This window comes from Pagrus major, chromosome 17, assembly GCF_040436345.1.
Source record: "Pagrus major chromosome 17, Pma_NU_1.0".
NCBI lineage: Eukaryota > Metazoa > Chordata > Actinopteri > Spariformes > Sparidae > Pagrus > Pagrus major.
Window position 1 is genome coordinate 11170140 of NC_133231.1, and position 22920 is coordinate 11193059.

General features: G+C 41.1%; 1 protein-coding gene across 1 annotated transcript in view; it reads right to left on the bottom strand.

Annotated features, from left to right (window-relative positions):
- Window positions 1-8: 8 nt before the first annotated feature.
- triob (trio Rho guanine nucleotide exchange factor b) overlaps window positions 9-22920 on the bottom strand; it is a 70127-nt gene continuing 47215 nt past the window's right edge. The window contains exons 37-60 of the mRNA XM_073485436.1: window positions 12750-13036; window positions 12481-12651; window positions 11101-11196; window positions 10514-10662; window positions 10270-10336; window positions 10053-10156; window positions 9855-9924; window positions 9604-9693; window positions 9406-9498; window positions 9003-9053; window positions 8751-8828; window positions 8272-8463; window positions 7891-8068; window positions 6914-7800; window positions 5646-5896; window positions 5400-5529; window positions 5267-5294; window positions 4936-5098; window positions 4626-4747; window positions 4247-4325; window positions 3707-3907; window positions 3465-3603; window positions 2977-3163; window positions 9-2768 (exon numbers count right to left, since the gene is read on the bottom strand). Of these exons, the coding sequence (XP_073341537.1) occupies window positions 2365-2768; window positions 2977-3163; window positions 3465-3603; window positions 3707-3907; window positions 4247-4325; window positions 4626-4747; window positions 4936-5098; window positions 5267-5294; window positions 5400-5529; window positions 5646-5896; window positions 6914-7800; window positions 7891-8068; window positions 8272-8463; window positions 8751-8828; window positions 9003-9053; window positions 9406-9498; window positions 9604-9693; window positions 9855-9924; window positions 10053-10156; window positions 10270-10336; window positions 10514-10662; window positions 11101-11196; window positions 12481-12651; window positions 12750-13036 (4217 nt within the window). The 3' untranslated portion in view covers window positions 9-2364. The remainder of the gene's footprint in view (window positions 2769-2976; window positions 3164-3464; window positions 3604-3706; window positions 3908-4246; window positions 4326-4625; window positions 4748-4935; window positions 5099-5266; window positions 5295-5399; window positions 5530-5645; window positions 5897-6913; window positions 7801-7890; window positions 8069-8271; window positions 8464-8750; window positions 8829-9002; window positions 9054-9405; window positions 9499-9603; window positions 9694-9854; window positions 9925-10052; window positions 10157-10269; window positions 10337-10513; window positions 10663-11100; window positions 11197-12480; window positions 12652-12749; window positions 13037-22920) is intronic.

Here is a 22920-nt window from a genome sequence, read left to right on the forward strand (position 1 = left end):
TAAAATATTTACAACACTGAGTAACATGTAAACACAATCTTCTGTACAAAGAAATATACATGCAAAAGTAAAAATAAGTCATAAGAAGACATTCAAAATGACATTGCTGCAGTCTTGTTCTATGTGTATTTAAAATATGACAGTTATGAGGTTTACATCCTGGGTGAGGGCAAACTGCCCGACCCTCTCTGTACATCTTTACATCATATATAGGCTGGGTTTCTCAAAGTCATTTTTTTCTTCAATCATATTCTTCACTGAATAGGCTTTGAGAGAATTCAATAAATGGATTAATGGCATGATTTTGGGAAACCCAGATCCACACCAATAAATAAAATGACACAAAATTAGAGACTTACACTGTACAGACCAACAGGAGTCATGAACTCAACATGTTATTGACTTTTTTAACAGATTAACTGACAGTAACAACCTTCAAACAAAATAAGAAGCAATGCACGTTTTTTTTGTTTCACCCACCTCTCTAGGTCGACTCACTCAACTGGCACTTAAAAAAAAAGAAGTTTCAACAACTTCTTTACTTAACACGTTCAAAAGAAAATAACTGTATAAGAGATCTCTTTCATGACAGACCTGTTCATGCTGAGTGGTATTTATCAAAGGGATATATTTGAACTGTTGGTATTTTGTCCTAAAATGCATAATGCTTTCTCCAATCTTTTTAAATCCATGGTAAATGGGCCACAATGAGACATTTTTCCAGATGCATTCCTCATAAAAATTGCCAACCAATTCTGTCTCATGACGTCAAACTGAGATGCTAAAAGAAATCTAGCGACATACACCAGAATCTACCCACAAAAGCCAAACAAACTCACACAGCAAACCACTTTGTGCACAGCTTTAAAAAGAAGACAAGTGAAATATTAGTTTTTTTTTTCAGCAATAAACCACCAAACAATTTCTTATTACAATAAGAATAAATAAAGCCAGACTGAACCTTTGTAAACACTCATACGCCTGGGTTCAGTGTGGAACATTATAACTTAACATGAGAAATCATAAAAAAAAAACTAAAAAACAAACAAACACACATTTTAGCAGGAAAAGAAAGCATAGTCAACTTTGGTTTTGTTACAGAAAATAAAAACATAACAATGACAAAATGAAAGCATAAGTGCCTATATTTTATAGATACACATTTTTATACATTATTTCCCAAAACCCTCCTCCTGTCTGGGGGTTTTGCAGATATTAATACTGAACTTAATACATAAGAGTTAACACAATACAGACATCTATTGCAGTACCAGGTACGTACATGCCTTTTTAAGAATACGGCTACAACACAAGTCTTCATAAATAGTTGCATAAATGTTAAAGCTGCAACATTGCACATGGGAATTGATGCAAAATACGAGTGCATTTCTAGTAGCGGTTTGTTCAGAAGTGAGATCCAGCTGCTGAGGGTCCGCAGGGAGCGACAGCACGGACTCACTAATACTCAGCAAATGAAATAGCTTTTGTTTATCTGAGACAAATTCTTCAAAATGAGAATGAAAGGCAGGAATACGTTATTTACAAATAAGGCGGATGCAGGTAGAGATCTGAGAAGCTTTGCCGAATAGCTTTAATACTTGTTCAAGTTAATTTAGTTTGTGTCACAAACTGAAATGATTTCACCTTTCAAACTGAACGGGGGCATAAAGATAAGCAAACTATTGCACTGAATGTAACTACAATGTGTTTCTGGCAAACATGGTTTTGGTCTTCATCTTATTCTCGAATAAGTGGACCCTGCTGATGGGTGCCAAACGTCTCAGTTCTCTTGTTTTCTTTCTACTTACTAACTCACCTTTGTTTTCCAAAAGGTATGAATAAAGACAGTTCTCTGTTTCCTCACTGTACATGGTTTCATTTACAAAAAGTAATCTCTCGTTACAAAAAAAAACAAAACATTGTCTTGTGTTCAACCGAAAGCAGCCTGAATTACTCTTAATATACAGTATTCTATTTTCTCTGTTTAACACTGTCCACAGCACGAGACTCGCTCACGCCGGCTTGTAGAGAAAGCTTGGTTTTCTCCCTGCTAGGTCAAGGTTTGGAATCTCAAACAAATTCCAACAGTTCATTTGTTGTGCAGGCATAATGACAATATGCCAAGGTTAAGGGGGAGGTGGGGGAGAGTCAAAGGGTTTATCAGCAGAGGTCAGTCAGTCAGCAGCAGCAGGACTTTTGTGGCTTGGTGAGGGAAGAGGGGATCATTGTGGTAATGTTGCTGGTGGTCCTCTCAGTAGGGTTTTAACACAGATCAACTGAACTGAGTTAACCTGCTGGACAGGAAGGGATTCCTTACAGTACAACCTATAGTGCATGTTGTGGTCACGTGTACCCAGTGACTTGTTAGATGTGGTTGAGCAGGCGGCTCTGAAGGAAGGCCTTAATGGTGCCGATGGGACGAACATCGTTCTGGTGTTTCCGTCTCTCGATGAAGGAAATGAGTCTGGAGGTGTCCAGATGTGAGGTGTGATGGTTTGGAGATGGCTGCGTATGATTTAAGGTGGTGTCTCTGTTGGTCACACCACGAGGCTGGAGCCAGGGCTCCTGCAGGCAGGACGCTGCAGAAAGCCTTCGCTCTGGCTCACCCTGGAGTAGCAGGCAGACAAAGTCCCTGGCAGCTGGACTCACACCCTGGAAGTAGTCTTCTGGGAAGCTGAAGTCCAGGCGACAGATGTTCAGACATGTCTCCTCCAAGCTCTCATCCAGGAAGGGAGAGGCGCCGCTTAGTACAACGTAGGTCACCACCCCTGTAGACCATCCAGTCAATACACCAGTAAATTAATCAATTAACGGGTGAGTGAGTCAATTAGGTAGCAACAGTAATTGATGGGATGTGTGTAACTTTTGTAATTTACTGAAGTGAAAATTGGAATTTTACTTCTTCCACCTCTGATTATTACAAACTAAAGTTACATATGGCTGCTAGTTACAAACTACTTATACTTGGTTACAGACCTAAGCTCCAGAGGTCAGACATCAGTGAGGCAGGCTGACCCAGGACCAGCTCAGGAGCAGAGAACTCTGGGCTCCCCAGGAGAGGGTGGATGTAGGAGGAGGGAGGATTCAGATAAACGGCTTCACCAAAGTCTGTCAGCTTGATCACCGGCTGGGAGGACGCATGTTCCACCACGATGTTTTCAGGCTGCGGGAGCAGGAGAAAGACATTGATGTTTCACCCAGAGAAACATCTTTCCCAACACTAGCACATCCACTGGGCCAAATATATTTTTTATTATAAAAAACAATATTATATTATTGTTTTAAGTGTTTAGCTGACTCTTGTGATACTTAGGTTGTTTTACTCAACTTAAAAAGATGTGAACATTTTACAATAAGATTAGATTAAGGAAACTGGAAAATATTCAATTCATTTTCAGTTGATTGACTAATCTATTATTCTACTTGTCCTTTATTTCTACACTGTTGAATGAATATGTATTTACTTTGAGATCAAGGTGTGCTATCCTCCAGCTGTGCAGGTAGTGGAGAGCTTCCAGAATATCTCTGAGATACAGTGCCACCTTTTCCTCCGTCAGATTGCCCCAGCTCACTATATAGTCCAGGAAACGCCCCTGGTCTGCCCTGAAAACAGAAACACATAATGCACTTGTCATTAGTGACTTTTCTTTCTTTTAACATTTATTTTTCAATCAGACGGGGAGCCTGGACACATTACTGTACTTACATCTCTAGCACAAGTACGTAGCTGTTGGCCGTCTCATACGTGTCCAGCAGCCTGACCAGGTTGGGATGGTCCAGAGTCTGCAGTAGTCTGATCTCCTGCAGCACCTGTTCTCGACGCAGCAGCTTCTTGTTGACGTGTTTCGCTGCAACCGTCCGTTTACTCCCTCTCTGGTCGCAGCGCTTAGTCACTGAGAACCGGCCCCTGGGGAGCAGAAATGATATAGTACCTATTTAACATTTGTGTGGCATCTTTCACATTCACTGTATCTGTAGTATATCTTCGTGAACTGGTTGAAACAGGCAAAATCAGTGGGGGATGATACAGAACAATCTAGAGCACGTTATTAGAAAGCAGGAATTGTAGTCAGTTAACAAGAAATTTAAATTCCTCCTCAGCCAGTTACCACTACCACTATTACTGCCACTGGTAGTCATGTCAGTAATACTGATAATTCATTGGCTTTGATGTGGTAAAGGAACATAACATTACAGTCAAACAGTGAGAGTTAAAATCAACCGGGTTTTATCGGTACATTCTTACCTTCCTAGCTCAGTGATCTCTGTGTAGTGGGACTCAAAGCTGCTTTTCCAAAGGACTTCACTGCCATCATCAGGTGTTCCTGAGAACATACATTGTAGTCAGAATGGATTATGTAAATTTGCCAGTAAACTTTTTTTGCTGCTTTGTTTGTAGAAGGTCAATTAATGTTTACAGTTTTAACAGTTCAGAAAAACCTGATTCTGTTCTCAATCCTGTTTAAGTACCACAATGTACCAAATAATTAAGCTTTAGACTGACAAAACATTCCTCCAGGTGCTACAAAGAACAACACAATAGTAGTGTACACATTAATAGTTGAACATACACATTCACTGGCAAGTGAATAGTTAAATATTTTATACCATGACCGGACTCTCACCTGAGACTCTGAGGCTGGCAGAGGAGGTGACAGAGCCTGCTACATTTGTGGCGACACAGGTATACACACCACTGTCCTCTACAGACACGCCCAGGATATGAAGAGTCGCTTCTTCTGTCTCACTGTAACAAAAGAGAAGGATAGAGAGGATAAACATTTTCTCCATGTGTTGCCAAACATTCAGTAGAATTTTAAATCTCTTAAAATTAAGGCTTCATAATGCACCTCATGTTTCCCATCATGAAGACTTCTTGTCTACTGTGTCTTAAATTTAAACAATATCAAGTTAAGTCAAGACACATGCTGTCACCTGTAAGTGATGCTGTAGTGTCTGTTGTTGCTCAGAGTGCTGTTGTCAGGTCCCCGCCAGGTGACTGTGGCCCGGGGCCGACCGCACACTTTACACCTCAGGGTAACACTGTCGCCACTCTCACATGCTACATCGCTGACAGGGATGAGGAACTCTGGAGGAGCTGGAGAGAAAGGAAAAGAGGTCAAAAATGATAAGTGATGCACAGTGATGCTGTTACAATCAAATTTCTATACATGTCAAAACTTTCAAAAGTTTTTCTTTACATTTATTTAATAATTTTCACACACTCTCATCCATTTCCTGGTCAAAATCAAGAATGTGAACATACCATCATGAATGAAATTGGGATTTAGAAGCTGTAATGAAAATGCAAAAAGAGAAAATTAGATTTGTTGCCTTAATTACAATGCAAGGAGAGGGAGCTAAATAAACAGTTTTAAAGTGATCATCATGTTTCCTACCTTGACAGAGACTTTGTTGGCCAGGCCGTCCTGAGACTTGCGGTAGCCGTTCTCCAGCTTCCTGCCCTCCTTGTCTCTTTTCTCAGACTTTCGGCGGATACGGAGCGCTGTGTGCCATGATAGTGATTTTCTAAAGCAAACAAAACCAGAAGGGAGAAAATTTCAGTTTCTATTCCATTGATGAAGGATTCTGATTTCATGTGCTTGTTTTATCTCCGGAACAGGAGAAGTGTCTCTTATTCTTACTTGATGGTTCCTTCAGGGAGTTCGGGTGTGATGGAGGATGAGGTATGTCCCAAAACGTAGCCAGGGATCCAGCCCTCGGCAGCAGGGCAGTGCTCATTAGCCGCCCGGTAGACCAGGAACATGTTTTGCTGGTTGCTGGCTAGCATTTGGACCACCTCACCCTGCACCACACTGATTTCATCCTCCTTCACTGCCACATAGTCCTGGGTCACCAACATGGTGGACACACTGCTGCTGCTACTGCTTTCACTCTGTCAGAGAAAAAGAGGGTAACACTTTAAACTTACACACATCAGGCTGCATTGGCACACAAACCAACACATTCACATTGCAAATAGACATGCAAATATATTCCTGAAAAAGGGTAGTACAGAAGTGTACAGTAGTAGTAGTTTCACAACAATCAAATGCAAGATTTGATTGATGGTAACAAACACACAAATGACCTTGCTAATATGATTGATGCATGCAGCAAAAGAAGCATTGCAAAATGCTTTTTATATTGCAGTTTCATGGTTAAAGCAATCATTTACGCCTACGGTGATGAGTGAAGAGTCACTTTATATGAAGGAAGTTACGTTCTGAGAAGTTGTGAAACAGAAGTTATGATCCTCAAGTCAGAGACGCTCAAATAAGGAACTTTATGTTGTCAAGAAAAGAGTGAAGCTGAAGTAACAAACAGTTTCCGAGAAAAAGATACTATCAGTTTGAAGATGGACAGCGGGTTGAAGTGAAGCAAATAGCAGCTGGTGTAGCGTCAAGGCTAACCATTGCAAAGTTCAGACTATACAGCTGACAGGATAAAGGGGAAAGGAGGCAATATTTGAAAGAGCGGCTCATCAAGTTGTGATCAGAGATAACTGATTATGAGAATATTCCCATGGAAGTATGAGTGAAAAAGATCAGAGAGAAATGGTGTTTTTAAAATCATTTGGTTACTGTTAGTGTCTACCAGCTGCAGTTGAGAAGCAAACACATACTGAAGCTCAGAGACAGTGTCTAAGAAAGCAGATACAACAGTTGCTCTATAAGTCAGATCCACACTGTTAGTACATTCTGGACGGGTCAGAAGATTCTCTCTCACACACAATATCGCGGAAGTTAGTGCACTCAGATAGCCGTTAATCTCCAGTGTGGTAGTCGTTGCATGTACAAGCCATTCTCAGAGCCAGCGGCAGGGTGACTGACTGACAGCCAGTCAGTGAGGGCAGGGTTAGTGACTAGTGAGTAGGCCTCACTGAAGCCTGGGCCTCGACTTGGCATCTTACCCCGTTGCTCTGGGTGGAGTGTATGGACTGCTCGCTGGTGGAGGAGCAGGTGCTCATACGATCTATGTCCTTACTGTGGGTGGAGTGGCGGTGATGAGAGGGTGTCCCGTGGCTTCCTCTGCCCAAAGAGTCCCCTCCTCCACTACTGTCATTGGGGTAGGAGAAGGAACCAGGCCGGCTGGCGAGAGAGGGAGGTATAGCAGGGACCATAGCCCAGAAAGGGTTGCCTTTATGAGCTGGGCTGGAGGGGACAAACGCGTCCTTTCCTCCTCCTCCAGGGGACTGAGGTGAAATCAGAGGAGAAACTGTCCCGACTCGAGGGCTTTTTAGGGGCAAATTCAGAGGTGCCACGGCCATCTGTGGTATACCAGCTGTTTGATGTTTCTGGGTTTCTTCAAAGCCCCCCAGAGCAGGTCTGGCACTGCCCTCCATGCTGTCTGATGACCTGTTGCTGTTATTACTGTTACTTCCATGAGGACTATCCAGCCTCCTCATCTTAGGGACCTCTGAGGCTAACAGCTCTCCATTTGTGGTGTTGTCTGAATAGGGGTTAGAGGGGAGGGACTGAGGGTGGCAGGGTGACCACATACCTGCTGATCTGTCGGGCCCCTCAGGGCCCGGGGGATGGTGGTGGTGGACAGGCTGCGGGAGGCGTGAGGATGGCTGGGGGATGCGGGAGGGTCGGGACCGAGGGCCACACAGAGAAGAGGAGCTGCTCCCTGATCCTCCTGAGCCGCCGCCGCCACCTCCCCCTCCCATGTTGGAGGTACTGTTAGAGCTGCTGCCTCCTGGCAGGCCTCCAGTACTGCTGCTGCTACTGCTGGGTGGACCGCCCGGCCCGCCACCACCAACGTGGTTCCTCTGATACTCTATGGGGGATGTCAGAGCTGTGGGAGAGGATGAGGGACAAGATTTCACTCATGTCACAGATTATTCATTTCATTCATTCATTTTGATCATTTTGCTTATTCTCTTACCATTGAGGAAATTGCGCTGGTTCTCCAGTATCTGGCTGACCTGGTGGACCCAGACTTGACTGACTCCAGGACTCGTTGAATGGAGGGTATATCTCTCCAGGTTGCCACTCGACGATCTGGATGTGAGTGTGAACTTGCAGGGGTCTTCTGCATTTTCTTCTAAACCCAACCAGCTCACCTGAAGTCATGATACAGAGACGGAGGGAGAGAGAAGAAGGTGGAAGCAAGAGGATGGGGGCAAGAAACGGTAAGATGTTGAAATTTGGCTTCAGTACAATCTACAATACATGAAAAATACAATTCATAGATAGTGCTATTTTATCATTTGTGGGAGGCTTACATTTTGCTCAGTAATTTGTGATCTTATTGAGCTGAACTCACCTTAATGCTGTTCTTGAAGAGGTAGCCAGGAGTGGAAAAGCCCTTCTTTTTGTCCAGGGGCTCACTGAAGATGACAATCTGCTCAAACATGAAGACTCTCCTCTCTTTCATCCTGGACAGAAGTCCTCCATCCTGGTCTGACACCATGAAGGTGTCTTGAAGGAGCAATCTGCCTTGTGCCACAATTTTACCCTGAGGAGAGAGTGAGAGTGCAGAGAAAGGAGGTCAGAGGAAAGACGCAGACAGTGGAGGAAAACATGCAAAAAAGTTAAAAGCAACAACTAATAACAGGCAAACTGCCTACAGTGCTTATACACATCTGCAAAATGAGTACACACTGACACCTAGTGGAACATGACAAGAACTACAAATTGCTTTCTGCAGGGAATAATTTATTCACATTGTCACCTTATTTTACTAAGTATATTTGTCACACACAAACATGCAAAAGTGCCTAAGAGGATGAAAAACAGTCTTACTTCAAAACCTTGAAGGCGCCCAACATTCATCATGTCATTGCAGCGCTTGGGGACCACACACATCACCTCCACAGCTTTCTATAGTCAACATGAGAGTAAAACAAACTTAAAGAGACGAATTGCGTGTCAAGTAAAAAAGAAAATGCTAGTCTTGTCACAAGTTGCTCAGGTAATCACACAGTTGCAAACACAATGGATTATTGTACACCATCACTTCAAGAAGGTTTGAGCTGAAACCTGGACATCATTTACCTCCAGCTCTGTCGTATCCACTCCAGCCTTCTTAGAAATTTTGAAAAGATCCTGCAAAAGAGTTAAAATGTCCATATTATATAAGTAGTATTCTTTAGCCTATATAATATATATATATATATATATATATATGTATATATATGTATATATATGTATATGTATATATATATGTATATATATATATATATATATATATATATATATATATATATATATATATGTATATGTATATATATATATATATACACACACACATATACATATATATATATATATATATATATATATATATATATATATATATACATATATATATATATATATATATATATATATATAGATATAGATATATAGATATATATATAATAAAGCCTACAAAGTAAGAACATTATGGAAGATTTACCTTCAGCAGTAACTGGTACTTCATTATACGTTGGACGGGTTTGATTAGCAGGTCAGTGATCTGCAGTCTGTGACCCAACCGCTGCTTTAAGTCCTGATGAAAAATTAAAGAATATTATCATCTCTAGGAAATATGCATCACCTGGATGATACGACACAGAGAATATTCTGTAGGTGTAAAACGGTTTAAAAATCTTACTTCAAAGTAAGTGTCAATGTACTCTGACACAATGTGCTCAGATTTAGGTTTGTTCTGGCAGTACACGATGTACATATGTAGCCTTCGCTCCTGCAATTGGAACCAAACCAGAAAGCAAAGTGAACAAATATGACAGCTTAGAAACTATCTTTCCCATACTCTCTCTTTTAAATTCAGTACTTGATATTTGATATTCCACCCTTCAACAAAAAAACACAAACGTTTCTAAGAGAGAGAGAGAGGTTTCTCACCTGTTTGACAAATAAAGGAGCAAGCCTTTCAGGATCCTCCAAACACTTCTCAAGCTCTCCCAGGAAAAAACTGCAGACCAGCCAAGAGAGAAACACAAGATTTAACCTGCCTGTCGTTATACTGGGGCAGATAATACAATACAAAACTTTTTGTCGTGGGATTTAAAGTGCATGTTAACTGAAGAAATGCCAGCATACTCTTTGTGCCAGTCATAGATCTGATGGATGTTTCCAAAGACGATCTTGTCTTTTCCTCTCATGTCATCTGGAACTCCTTCCTCTTTCATCCTGCTCATGTAGCCCTGAGAGGAAGAAAGTCAACTCATTTGTAATGTACTTATGATATACAGCAAACACTGATTAAAGAAAATTACATTAAGATATTTAAATATCTGTTTATTATTATTATTTTTACCTCAACCACTGATCCCAGATCTCTGACATAGTCCCTCTCAGTCTCCACCAGCTCCAGAAGCACATAACTGAGAGACACAAAACAGAAATTGTCACCACGTAATACAAACATAATGCACTCAGCTGTGGATGATCATCAGAGATGTTCCATATAAGTACACAAATGTAGACAAAGGTGATTAACCGATTTAACTCAAGCTGCTTTGTTTATCAGAACACTAACAAGACATGGGTTTGTAACTCACTGTCTCCTCTTGAAGAAGCCAGACTTGCGTTCATCCAACTCATCGATGGGCGAAGAGGAGGAAAGGAGGGAGTTGTCCGAGGGGTTGAGGGAGGGAGAGCTGCTGTCCCCCTGCTCTACAGACAGAGAGCTGGGACGATCCTCCAGTGACTTAGGAAAAAGATGGAAAGAGGAATGATGAGGTAGAAAGAAGGAACCCTTACAGAGGCTGAAAGAGCATTTACAGTCTGTGATCTCATCTTTCTGACAGTATGTTTCAGTTATTTAAAATGGATCAAAATAAAGCTGCATGTCCCCATAGGAAACAGTATTATCTTTGCTTTAGTATGCATCTGTACTGTACTGTATGTAGGCCAGTGGGCATGTGTGTGTTGGAGATTTTTGTGTCCATTTGTTGGATCAGTGGACAGCTGGCATAGTGAGTCACAGTCCTAAGAGATGACTAGTAGGCCATGATGCCATTCTCTGTCAACAACACCAGAAGAAAAAGTGTGTGTGTATGTGTGTGTGCTTGCGCAGAATTGTTCTGTGTGCAAATGTGCCACATTAGCGAGTACTTGTGAGCTTTGTTTAAAATTTCTATCTCACCATCTTGCTCTTCACCAGCTCCTCTATGGCACTGACCAGTTCGGCAGCACTGGGTGTCTCTGAACTGTTGGGACGAGCGGACAGACGGGATGCAGACTGAAAAAGAGAGAGAAAATGGAAGGCAGAAAGACAGGGAGTTAACGGTTAAGGTGTAAAACATGACACATGTAAAACTTGGCAGTGCTGCATGCGTACAGCTGTCATAGATTCTCAATGGCTGCTGCTGTGTATGTGATCAGGCTCACCATTGTTGAGTTTGGACCCCGATATTCCACATGTCCAAATATGGACTTGGTGGGTGTGGTCTCCCTAATAAAAGGGTTAATTAAGGACCAAGTTGGAGCCAATAACAGGCTGGTCTCAGGGAAACAGAGGTTATGAGGTGGGTTTAGGTCAAGGGCAAGCTCTGGGATTTGACTGCTCTTCAAGCACGAGCACCACGATTGGTCAAACAACTTATACACAGCAAACAGAGTTGCTTAATACTCCATTGGAGAGAAAGTTTGCCTCTGCAACAGAGCCAATGCTGAGGCATAGTGGCAAGCAAAGTTTTAAAAGGATCCCCTGTTCAAAACCAGACTTAATGGGAATTTCACCATTTAGTCCCACAAACACCGCGCCACTGCAGCAACACGTGAATGGAGTATTCACTTCAGCAACAGTAGAACAATTACACTCCAAGGGAATGACATTTAGTTGGTGAAAGAAAGAGAATGAAAAGGCAAGAAAATGTTAAAAAAAAGGGAACCAAAGTGGAGACAATGAAGTGGTTTTACATGGAGAGATAGGGAAACTGGGAGAGAAGAGAAGCAGAACAGAAATCAACATAATGCTGAAGGAAGGAACATGCAACCATCGAGAAAATAAGAGAGAAAAAAAGAAAGGTTATTAGTGCCAAAGTAAATGTGTAGCTGTGTTACTTTAAGCTCTGCGTGGATGTAAAGTGATATTTTTACACCTCTATATGGAACCAAAGACAAAAATCTGCTGCCTAAATCGGGTTAATGCAGATTAATAAAGACATCTTGCTTTTTAATTTCTTTATAAAGACATCAGCAATTAATTTCCAAGTTTAAAAGTTCAACAGCTTCTGTGTTTGCGTGTCAACTTATTTTCAAATGCGCAACCCTCCTCCCAATTTTTGCACATGTCTGTATTTGTGTGTCACTCTATTGTTGACGAGACAAAAGAAAGTGTCACCATTTAGAATAAAGCACAAACACACATAAATCTATTTTGTTGTGGTTAAGCTTACACGCACAACCAACCCTTATTTGTCTCAAGTGGTATTGTGCATTGTGTTGTCTGCATACCATTGTCTGTGACCATCTAGAGTCATGTGAGTGTCTGCATGTATTTAGATTGCCCTGTGTGACCCACCTTGTCATCTTGAGAGTCAGGCTGCAGCAGGCTGTGTTGCTGGATGGCCATAGGGGGAGGTAGAGGGACAGCATCGGCCCCCTCCTCTCCTTCCTCCTCACCGCAGCTCTGCATGCCTGATGAGGATGACTTGGACAAGGTACCACTGCTCAGCCCCTCATTACGCATACGCTGGAGAGTGAGAGAGAGAGAGCAGGAAAATGATGATTGTCAGCTAGTAGGTCAGAAACAAAATGTTCTGACAGGGTCAGTGATCCACTGATTCTTACTTCCTCAAGCGTCTCGTCCTGTGGCGTTGCGGCGCTGTCATCAGAGTCCTTCTGCGAGCCGTGCATTGTGTCCATGTTCTTCCTTGTTCCATCACGGTTCTTCTTGTGCTTGTGGGCGAGCTTCTTGACATGGCCGTCCGCTTTGCCGGAGCTGAGCCGCCGTACGGGGCTGGTCAGCCACTTTCTTAATGTGTTCCCGGGGCGTTTGGGGCCTGGTGAGCTGTGAGGACCAAGGGTTTGGCTGGAGCCCGGTTGTAGGGCGTCATTACTGGATACAGACAAGGTGTCTAAAGGTGAAGGGAGAGAAGAAAGAGTTTATAATGATATTAACACAAAGATGTTGGCTTAATCTATGATCCAAATGTAGATTAAAGGGTTATCTCACCAAAAAACACAATACAAAATTGGAAATTGCTATTAGTCTTACATTGACTGACAGTTCTTTTAATTCAGGGAACACTAGACAACAATTAATCCATGTGATTAATGTTATCCTGTGTTCTGAAAGGTTTGTTTACATCACTAAGGCTTGTTTACACAGTAACAAAGGAGTCCTATATTTAGCCATCCCTTCCATCTATAAATTCAGCTCTTTTCAAACCCAATTATTAATACACACACATATATATATATATATATATATATATATACATATATATATATATATATATATATATATATATATATATATATATATATATATACACACAATAAATACATTATTATGATTTGGAATTTTTTTTTCAGCAACTTTCAGATTCCATTTGTCTTCTTTCAACATTGATGCAGTAGTTAAACAAACCATAAACAACACTAAAATCACGATTTATACATGTGAGACTGCATATAGTGAGGGGACACTGAGAAAAAATGTGCGCGCATTTGTTTGTTTATACAGTGTTTGTATGTGCAGTAGGCAGGCTGGCCTCCTCCTCACAGTGATGGCGGCTCCTTGGGGAATCTGTAGGAGGAAAGCTCTTCTTCGACTAGTAATGGAGCGATGAAAATATAACACAGGGAAGGAATGCTTGAGGCTTTTGTCTGAATACTTCAAACATACAACCACCTGTCTGTCTCATCTGTCTGCTCCCTCCCTCCTGTTCTGCTTCCTGTCTTTAACCCGATTCCCTTTTCTTCAATTGCCCTGACATCCCCTCATTCTCCACCATCATCAAAAATGCTGCTGCGTGCCACAGAATGAAGAAACAAAACCTCTTGACAGGCTCAACAAACTATCTGACGGGGGAGTCTTGGGACTGAGGTTGGGTTTCTTTGTGCAACATGACCCCAACTCTGACACCACACAGCATTCCCTGGACCAGACCTTTCACCTCCTGTGAGACTTTACACATTAACAAAAGGTAACGGCATGATTTAAGAGTCCCCTTTAATCTGCTGCCAACACAACAACCTCAAAAAATCCCTAGATATGAAAAAGAACTTCAGCAATCATCCAAAGATGAGGAGAGAACCTCTTACTATCTACCAAAAACAATCCATTGGGATCAAGTTCTCATCTCACTTCTGAATACACCCATAAATTGTTGTTTTCTATCACATTAAATACAAAGCTGAGCAGAGCTGTAGCTTCACTAAATCTGGAAATTCTCCTTTGGTGCACAATGATGCTCTCATTATACAAAGTAACATGTTGCGCTTCAAAGCTAAGTGTCAAAAGAAAACAATGAGCTTTGTTAATGTTTTTGAGAAACATATTCAACTCTGAATACATGATTAAATCATCAATATTTTTGGATACTGTGCAGCAGCTTGACAAAGGAATAAAATGTTCGAGAGATCATTTAGCTATTCAGGTGATTAAAAAGATGCAGCTGTTAAAGATTTAACCATGTGACCAAGCTTATGAATGGCAGGTGTGGTAATTTTGCCTCCCCTCATTGGACACTTTCACACAGCCTGAATGAACACATCTGCATGTGAACATGCGTGTTAGCCAGTGAGCCTCTGGGAGCCTTATTTTTACTGCACTCCGCTGATACGAAGCATGTGTTCTCACATTGCATGCAAAGAGAAGAAGAAAGCACAGTTCCCAGAATAACAAGCATCTTCCACATCAGGCACCGTTAAAACTCTAAAGCCATCTTCTCTGAGACTCCTCTCCTCATACTACTCTGACAAAGCCCGGGTCATCTGGAGATATCTTCGGCATAACCTGAGCGATGATAGTCCTGATCTTTCACCCATTCTGCAGTACTTTAAACTGCTTCGTGCAAGATTTTCTTAGCCGCAACTCAGGCCAACAACAAGGTGAATGTGTCAAGACAGAGCAGGCGAGAACACATCTTTTTATCCTCTTTTCATACTGCAATTTATTTCTTGTCAGACAGAAAGTCAGATGGATACGGTTCCATCTCCCTGGTAAGGGGGAGCTTGAGCTGCTCTGGAGATCTATAAATTCCACCCAAAGGGCATATTTACAGACACGAGGTGTGGAAGGGGTTATCTGCCTTGCTTGAGGGCAATTTGATGAGAGATAATTCCTTTTGTTGGCACAAATCTTAACATGCAACTTCACTTTTTAGAATAGATTTTAGGGGAGCTGTGTGATTTAGCTTCCTCCACCATCTCCCCTGCAGTACCAAATGAAAACCAGAGTCCCAACTGTTCGTTACGATATTGCCCTGGAATGTTTTAGTCATGGAGCTTATTCAAGACTCTAATTCTGATGACACAGAATACCTTAGCATTTACTATTGTTAGTCTCTAAAGACTTTTAAAATGTGCCTTTATGAGTTCTGGATGTTGTTACTTCAGTAGATTACACCAGTACATTTGATCCATTATTCATACTATACCACAAAGTACAGTACAGGTGCTGACTGTGCCTTTGAATTACTGGGGGTTTTAAAGTCCGGAAAACTTTGTGTAAATAACTATAAGTGGACATCTAAGCGTCACACAACTGTTGTTTTCTAATGTTAATAAGGCCCCTTTCTGCCATTTATATTAAAACTGACAGACAACACTGATGACCTACTGCCTACACACATATAGTACTTGCCTACATAATACAGTATATCACTTGGATGGAAATTTTTAAAGGGAATGAACCAGGGAGCCACACACAAGAGTCAGGACTTCCCATGTAGTGCAAACAGACGGACGACAAGCTGGGGTCACAACCTAACAGGTAGCCATGCTGTTGGCAAGTACGTCTCAGCTATTACATCAGGGGCTGTGGGGCAAGTCAAGCAGACAAATATTTTACAGACACGTTTTTTGTCTGAACACGTTATACAAAAAGCAAAGAAATCTACCTCCTGTCCTCAATGAATCATGACTAAAACATTCACACTCTGACAGTTAGATTAGCATCTGGTGCTATCTACATGCTCTGATTAGACCGAAGAGGTCGTGCTAACAGGGGTGTAAATGGATGAAACATGGGGTCAGTAGCCTTGACACATTCCTCTTCAGTAGAAAATAACCCTTGAGACACACATACACACATGGAGGGCACAGCCTTTGCCCTTTGCCCTGCAGGGCGTCTTTCATTGTGGAGACACCTCCAGAACAGCTGGTCAGGCTCTCTGTCATGGGAAACAAAAACGGGGGACACGCAGTTTGTTCGCAGGGGTGTTTGTCCTTAAAGACTCAGAAAATACATCAAGACAAAATGAATAATCCACTCGATTGAAATATAAGACTTTAATATGTTTCACTACTCATCCAAGAGGCTTCTTGAGGGTTTAAGTGGATTATTCAATTTGTCTTCATGCAGTACTACCTGGATACAAAAGCTACTGTATTTACTCAGGTTTATAGTCACAGCATTTCAAGCTATTTCACAACAACTACTGACATCTGGTCAAATCACTCCCATCTAGTAAGCTCGTAACATCACAAATGCAGAATTCCCAAATGTAAAAAACAAATACAAACAAATACACTGGGGGCATACAGTATATTGGTGCTAGGCAACCACTACATACAAAAGATTTACTGTAAATTGCTAGCAATTTCCCTGAAGCTGCAAGAGATTAAACTTTATGTTGCAAACCAGATTAAAAGTAATTTATGTCAGTATCTCCTGTATAGATCTACAGTGGCTATAACTGTAAATGTCTCATCTTTATTGCATTGTTTGGTTCAAACTTGTTGAAGAACAGTTTACTTGACTGACTTTGATAACCTGTAGTAAACATGTTCATCTGACTCAGTTAGTAAACTGGCATCTCTTTTTCAGAGCTATTTTGAGTCAAAGAAAGGTTTTGCACAGTTCACATGTAGTAAATGCACTTGCATGCTAGGATGTGTATGCCATATAGACATGTACAGACATTCAAACTTCCAAAAATCTACTAACTGCCTCCACAATCTGCCTAAACATACAATAGTTACCTTTGATACTGAACATGCAAGGGTAAATTTCTATTCAGCCTCCCAATAACGTCCTTCCTGTTTAACTCTGTCAGCTGATATTCCTGAGAAAAGACCCACCAAGAGTCCACCAGATGCTCTCCACTGCATCTTCAGATGTTTGCTAATTTATCTGCAAGCTACCAACATGCCATCATAATTCAGTCGCTGCTCAATGACGCTACTGCAATGAACGGCTAGATTTACAATTTTGTGTGTGTGCCCGTGTCTCAGAATAGGAGGAACGGGAGGGGCTCTCGTACAAATGGAGTGATCCCGAAAGTCTGCGCAGCTCCACAGAAGCATGCCTGGGATTCCAGAGGTGTCACCAGGGGAGCATCTTTCGTGTGGTCTTGTCTTCCCCAGGAAAAGCGACACAAACACACAGACACACACAAACATCAGTTGGTGAGGTTGGAGTCAAGCTTTAATGGTGGAGGTGCAGCGTGTGGGAAAACTCCAGGGGGTTTGGCTATAGCTGATCTGTAAAAATGTAGACAATGCTGGAGAGGGCTCGCCACCAGCAGACATAGTTAGGGAGGGTGTAGAGTTGGGATGGGAGATATGGAAGAGTTTAGAGACCACTTGCTACATATTCTGATAAATCTAGTCAGATAGTATGGTATGTAAGGCTGTATGAATCAGACAACTATAAAAATATTAAACAGAAAAAAAAATCCTCATTTTCCATTTCTATACTATACTATTCTCTTCTATTCTGTTCGACCTCATTATTTTCTTTTCTCCGTGGGGTCTATGATAACACCCTGTGCCCATCTGTGTAGCACCCGCCTGACCCGACATACAGATATGCACAAAGATATAATCTTGTAAATGTGATTTCAGTAGATTTAATATCTCATCACATAACAGTGCATTCACCAAATTACTTTCACTGCCATAATGCCACAATGTAATCCAAACTTGATTAGTGAATGCCCTCTGCGTTAAAACCCATTTGAGAATAGCTCATGTAGAATCTATCACAAAGACGAGCCATCAAAAAAGGGAAAGAACTGTCGAACTGTTGTAGTTTCTTGCACAGTAATTGCATTTATGATCCAACTTTTTGACCTTGCATGCTTTGAGGGCAAAAATTGCATCTTTATGTCATAAAATCAGAAATGTGGACAACCTCACCAGATGTCACTGTATTGAACAAGACAAGATGAAAAAACACTAACACCAAACTGGTCAACTTATCTCATGTCATTTCTCTCATTTCTTTTTCTCTACTTTCCTGTGTTTCCTTGTCATTAGAGTATCAAAAAGAAGCAGATATTACAATTCTATCTTCACATTAAAACCGAATACAATTACAATTTTCGTATGTCACTCTGGTACAGAGGAAAAACCTGCCCTGACAGCAAAGCCAGAAAATGACTTGTGTCCCAAACAGCTTTTTCCCCATGCGTTACGGCACCTACCCAGGTCCAGCAGCCAGAACTTGCAGTTGTCAGAATGTCCTCCCTGTGCTGATTCCATGGAGCAAAATGGGTTTAGAGACACTAACGACTCAATTCCCCGGGCCATGTCAGCCAAAGAATCAAGCCTCTGGTATTCTGACTTGAAATATTCCCTCACAGCATCTCCACGGATACGACAACTGACTTTGAATTCATGTGAAAAAAACAAAAACTGCTTGGGTTATAGTTACAAGTAAAAATTATTCAGGCAGTATGTCGCTGAAAATCCAGGGAAAGAAAGTGTGTCCAAAGAAAGTCCAGCATGAGGAAAAAGAAAAAGTCAAATGCAGCATTAGAGAGTAGGATGTTTTCTCTCTCTCTCTCTTTGTATCTCCTTCCCTCCCTCTGTCAGTGAGTGGGCTGCTGTGAGGATATTGGGCAAGCCTCCACTGTGCCTATCCTGTTCCAAGGGGATGTCTGTAAACATGCAGCACATCTACCGTATTACCCTTTGTAGAAGCACCCACTCAGTTTGTGTGGGCGGGTGCATATTTTACAGGCATCAGGATGCATACAAGTTGTGCAGTATGCTTGGAACAAATATAGACTCGGTTATGAAATCTGAGAGAAGTGAACTGCAAAATGTTCAGTGAAAGAAATCTGTTCAGCAGTTGGTTACAGATTTCAGATTGTTCTACAATTTAGAATCTCTATTAGGGGTTTTCAAGGATCTGAGTTTTCTAACTACTTCATATATATATAACACTTAACTCTGTTTTCCTACATCGTTCCTTCATCTGGCTGGATGCACAAAGATCTCCCTGTTTAACTCTGAGTGTGTGTCTGTGTGTCTTCTTGGGCTCTAGACACTCTTTCCTGTACAAACACGCACACACTTGTGCATATACTGCCTGCACTTACTCTCTGCTCTTTACAGGGTCATTTTATCAATAACAGTCATTAACTGTGTACCTTTGTATTTATTTCATTTAGAGAGCCAACCTGCATATTTTTGTTTAACGGGGGAATTCCAGTTGTGTGAATGTGATTAGCAAGTAGCTAAAAGTGTTCTAAATGCAATTTAACAGGAATGAGTAGGTTTGAACAGGTTACAGCAGCTAGTTGAGCAACACAGGACTTGATTAAACATTTAGCAAAAACACGCATACTGAACACATATATACAGATGTGAGACATCCTATAATCTGTATTCAGTAATCAGTAATCACTATTCTCCAAATCCACCATTCAGAGTTTCATTTTAAGCGGCACAATTCCAAAACTTAAACTTTTTTTTTGGCTATGCCATTGTAAGACTATCACATCTGGATTTAAGAAGTGTCAATGACATTTTCAAATTCTTCTTTAAAAATGTTGACCCTATCTTGGTGGCTTTTTGCAGATAAGGGTAAGGTAGAGTTCAACAGATAACACCACCCTTCAGGGATCAAACAATAAAAGACAAAAATTCAGTTTGTTACCAGGTTTGGTTTCTGTAATCTGTCCCAAGTAAACAGTCTTCCCAAACAAATCGATGAAAGATTTCTGGTAATGTTAACAGTTCTGTTCAGTTCAGTTCTTCCCCCACACGTAAACCCTCTTCCCAGATAGATCAATAATGAATCTCAGAAAAAGAAAATAAACCCATATCTCTGAAACTGTTGGATAACCTCCGGTACCAGCCAGTTGATCGTTTCCGTGCACACAGGATGGTGTGTCTGGAGGTGCAGCTGCAGGCAACTGGTAAGCTAGCTATGTCGTCTTGTGTTTATTTTTTCCTTTGGATGCTCGCAAGTATGTGGGGCTGGAGAGAAAAATAAATACTGGGAGAATTTCTGATCCTGCTTTTGATTTGAATGATCAAAATTGAGAGCTCATTTTGACCACTTTTCAATTTAGAATCGATATTGTGACACCCCATTAATCAGAGCAGACAACCAGCTGCCAGCTGTACACTTTGCAAATTAATCCTACTGTATGTCAACCATTCAACCGCTCCAGACACAGACATTGGCCTCCAACAGTCAATTATTCCTGGTTGTGAGACACGGCAGGAAAAGGGGGCATTTCCCAGAGAACACTAATCCCCTAAATCGTCACCCTCCCTCAACTTTGGACAAAGCCGCCTACATGGTTGGTCAGGAAACACCAAAGGTTGACAAAGTAGCAAAAGATGTTTTTTTGTTATCCTTTTCCTCCTCCTCCTCCTCCTCCTCCTCCTCCTCAGCAACAGCCTTTTTTGACCACAGCAACCCCTGCAGTGAGAGACTCCTTTTCATCACTCCCTCTGGCCACCCAAACACACAGATACAAACAGTGAGGGCGGGTTGGGCACAACCAAAGGACCGAGGAAAGCCTGATAAAAACAGAGAGCCTCTGTAAGCAAACAGAGATGAGAAACAGTAAAGCTGAAGCTAAAAGCGTAAAATAAATAAGTAGCTGGGAAATTCTACCCTTCTTCCTGTTCTGCACTAGTAAATCATTCAGCTCATTCCAAAGTTGCGAGTTTCTGTACAGTACAAGCAGCCTATAATTTTGAATACGAATACAGATCTTCCTCATACTGACTACAAAAGAGGCTGCCAACAAAATATTTGTATGCTATATTACCATAGAAACAAGCAGCTCTCACCCACTCTTCCAGATTAAAGAGGGAACGGCACAAGCCGTGATGACAGCAGCTCGTAACTCAAATGTCAAATGAGGGTCACGTCTGTGTAAAAAAGACTGTTTTCCTCTTATTCTCTGCTTTTAGCTATGTCTATTCTTTTAGTCATTCAGCATTGGAAGGATTATGATTTCTTTTTCTTTCCCATTGTTTTTTTTGGCCTTTTGATGGCTTGAGATATGACAGGAAATGGGATGAGAGAGATGGGGATGACATAAAGCAAAGGGCCACAGGTCAAACTCGAACCCTGGGCTGCTGCAGCCAGGACACAGCCTCTATATATGGGGTGCGAGATTATGATTTAGAAGTGTTTATACATATATAATTAATGGGGCTGAACAATTGATTAAAATATTATCCTGTTCAAAATCAATATCCAAATTGCAGGAGCCGAATTTTTTTCGATAAAGGTGTGACAAAAAAAACAACAAAAAACATAAAAGAAGTACTGCAGTGCTGCAGAGATGATTTGGTCTAAAAATCTTGTTCTCCAGATGTAAGAGAAAATTATTGTTTGGTACAGACCACAACAAACGTCACATTATCATGATTTTACAGTCTTTTCAGTGAATATGCAAATTACCCACTAATTGTTATTGTAATATCTGTCAAAAGAAATACCATATTCGCACAGGCAAATATGGTAAACACAGTATATATTTGTCTATCTAAGTAGAATTTGAGACGATATCAACACAAATGCCTTTCATGGTCCAGGTGCAGACATGAGATAGAATATCTTGAAATCTGCAATTAGCCCTCACTGGCCGGGCTCAGTGAGATGTCAAACAGTAGGCGAGCAATTATCATTGCATCATGCATCAACTGATGCTCAGAGATGAAAACAATGAAGGAATTAGTCACCATTACAGTAGCAGATCCAACGGCAGTTCATAACAATAAGAAACCGAATAGCAGTGAGGCCTGACATGATCCACACCAACTGGATGCAGAAACCAAAACCTTGAAGCCACCTGAATCACCCACTCTGGCAGAGAACTCAAACCAAATACTTAGCAGTGGTATTTGATTTTAGCCCCAGGTTGACTTTTAATGATAGGAGTAAAAAAGCATGGCATGGAGTTCACATGAAACTGCCAACATGATCAAGCATGCACTGCAATGCATTATCAAAAAAACATTTTTATATTGGGGACCTCGAGATCACAAGTTAGCGACTTTATTATCAACAAAATAAGCTTTGTTTCGCTTCAGATAATGAGATAATCAATCTGTTATCATGAGAAAACAAAAGGTTATATCCTGTTATAACTTATATTTTTCAACAGGGCCATGAAAGACATTTTGACAATTCTGGCAACTGATTAGAGCTGAAAACGTCAGATCAAGGACTACAACACATCGGATTGAACTTCTTCTACTTTAATCTTACTTATTTATATACATACTTTATTGTACCATTCAAACACCCTCCAATCTGAGCAGTTTCTTTTGCAGCTCCCCTATGCCAATAAGAAATCTTTAGGTTGAGGCCTACTGGACAGTAACACAACAGCTTTAAGTTGACCATTGTGGATAAACCTATCAATTAGTAAGTGAATGTAAAGTAAAGTAATTAACCATATTGCCATATTCATATCAAACCACTTGGGAGAACATTCTTCCAAGAAATGGTAAAGTTCAGAAAAAGTTTGTATGGTTTGCTTTAAAACTCCCTTACTCACCCCACACAGCAGTCTGTGTATGTCATGGTCCA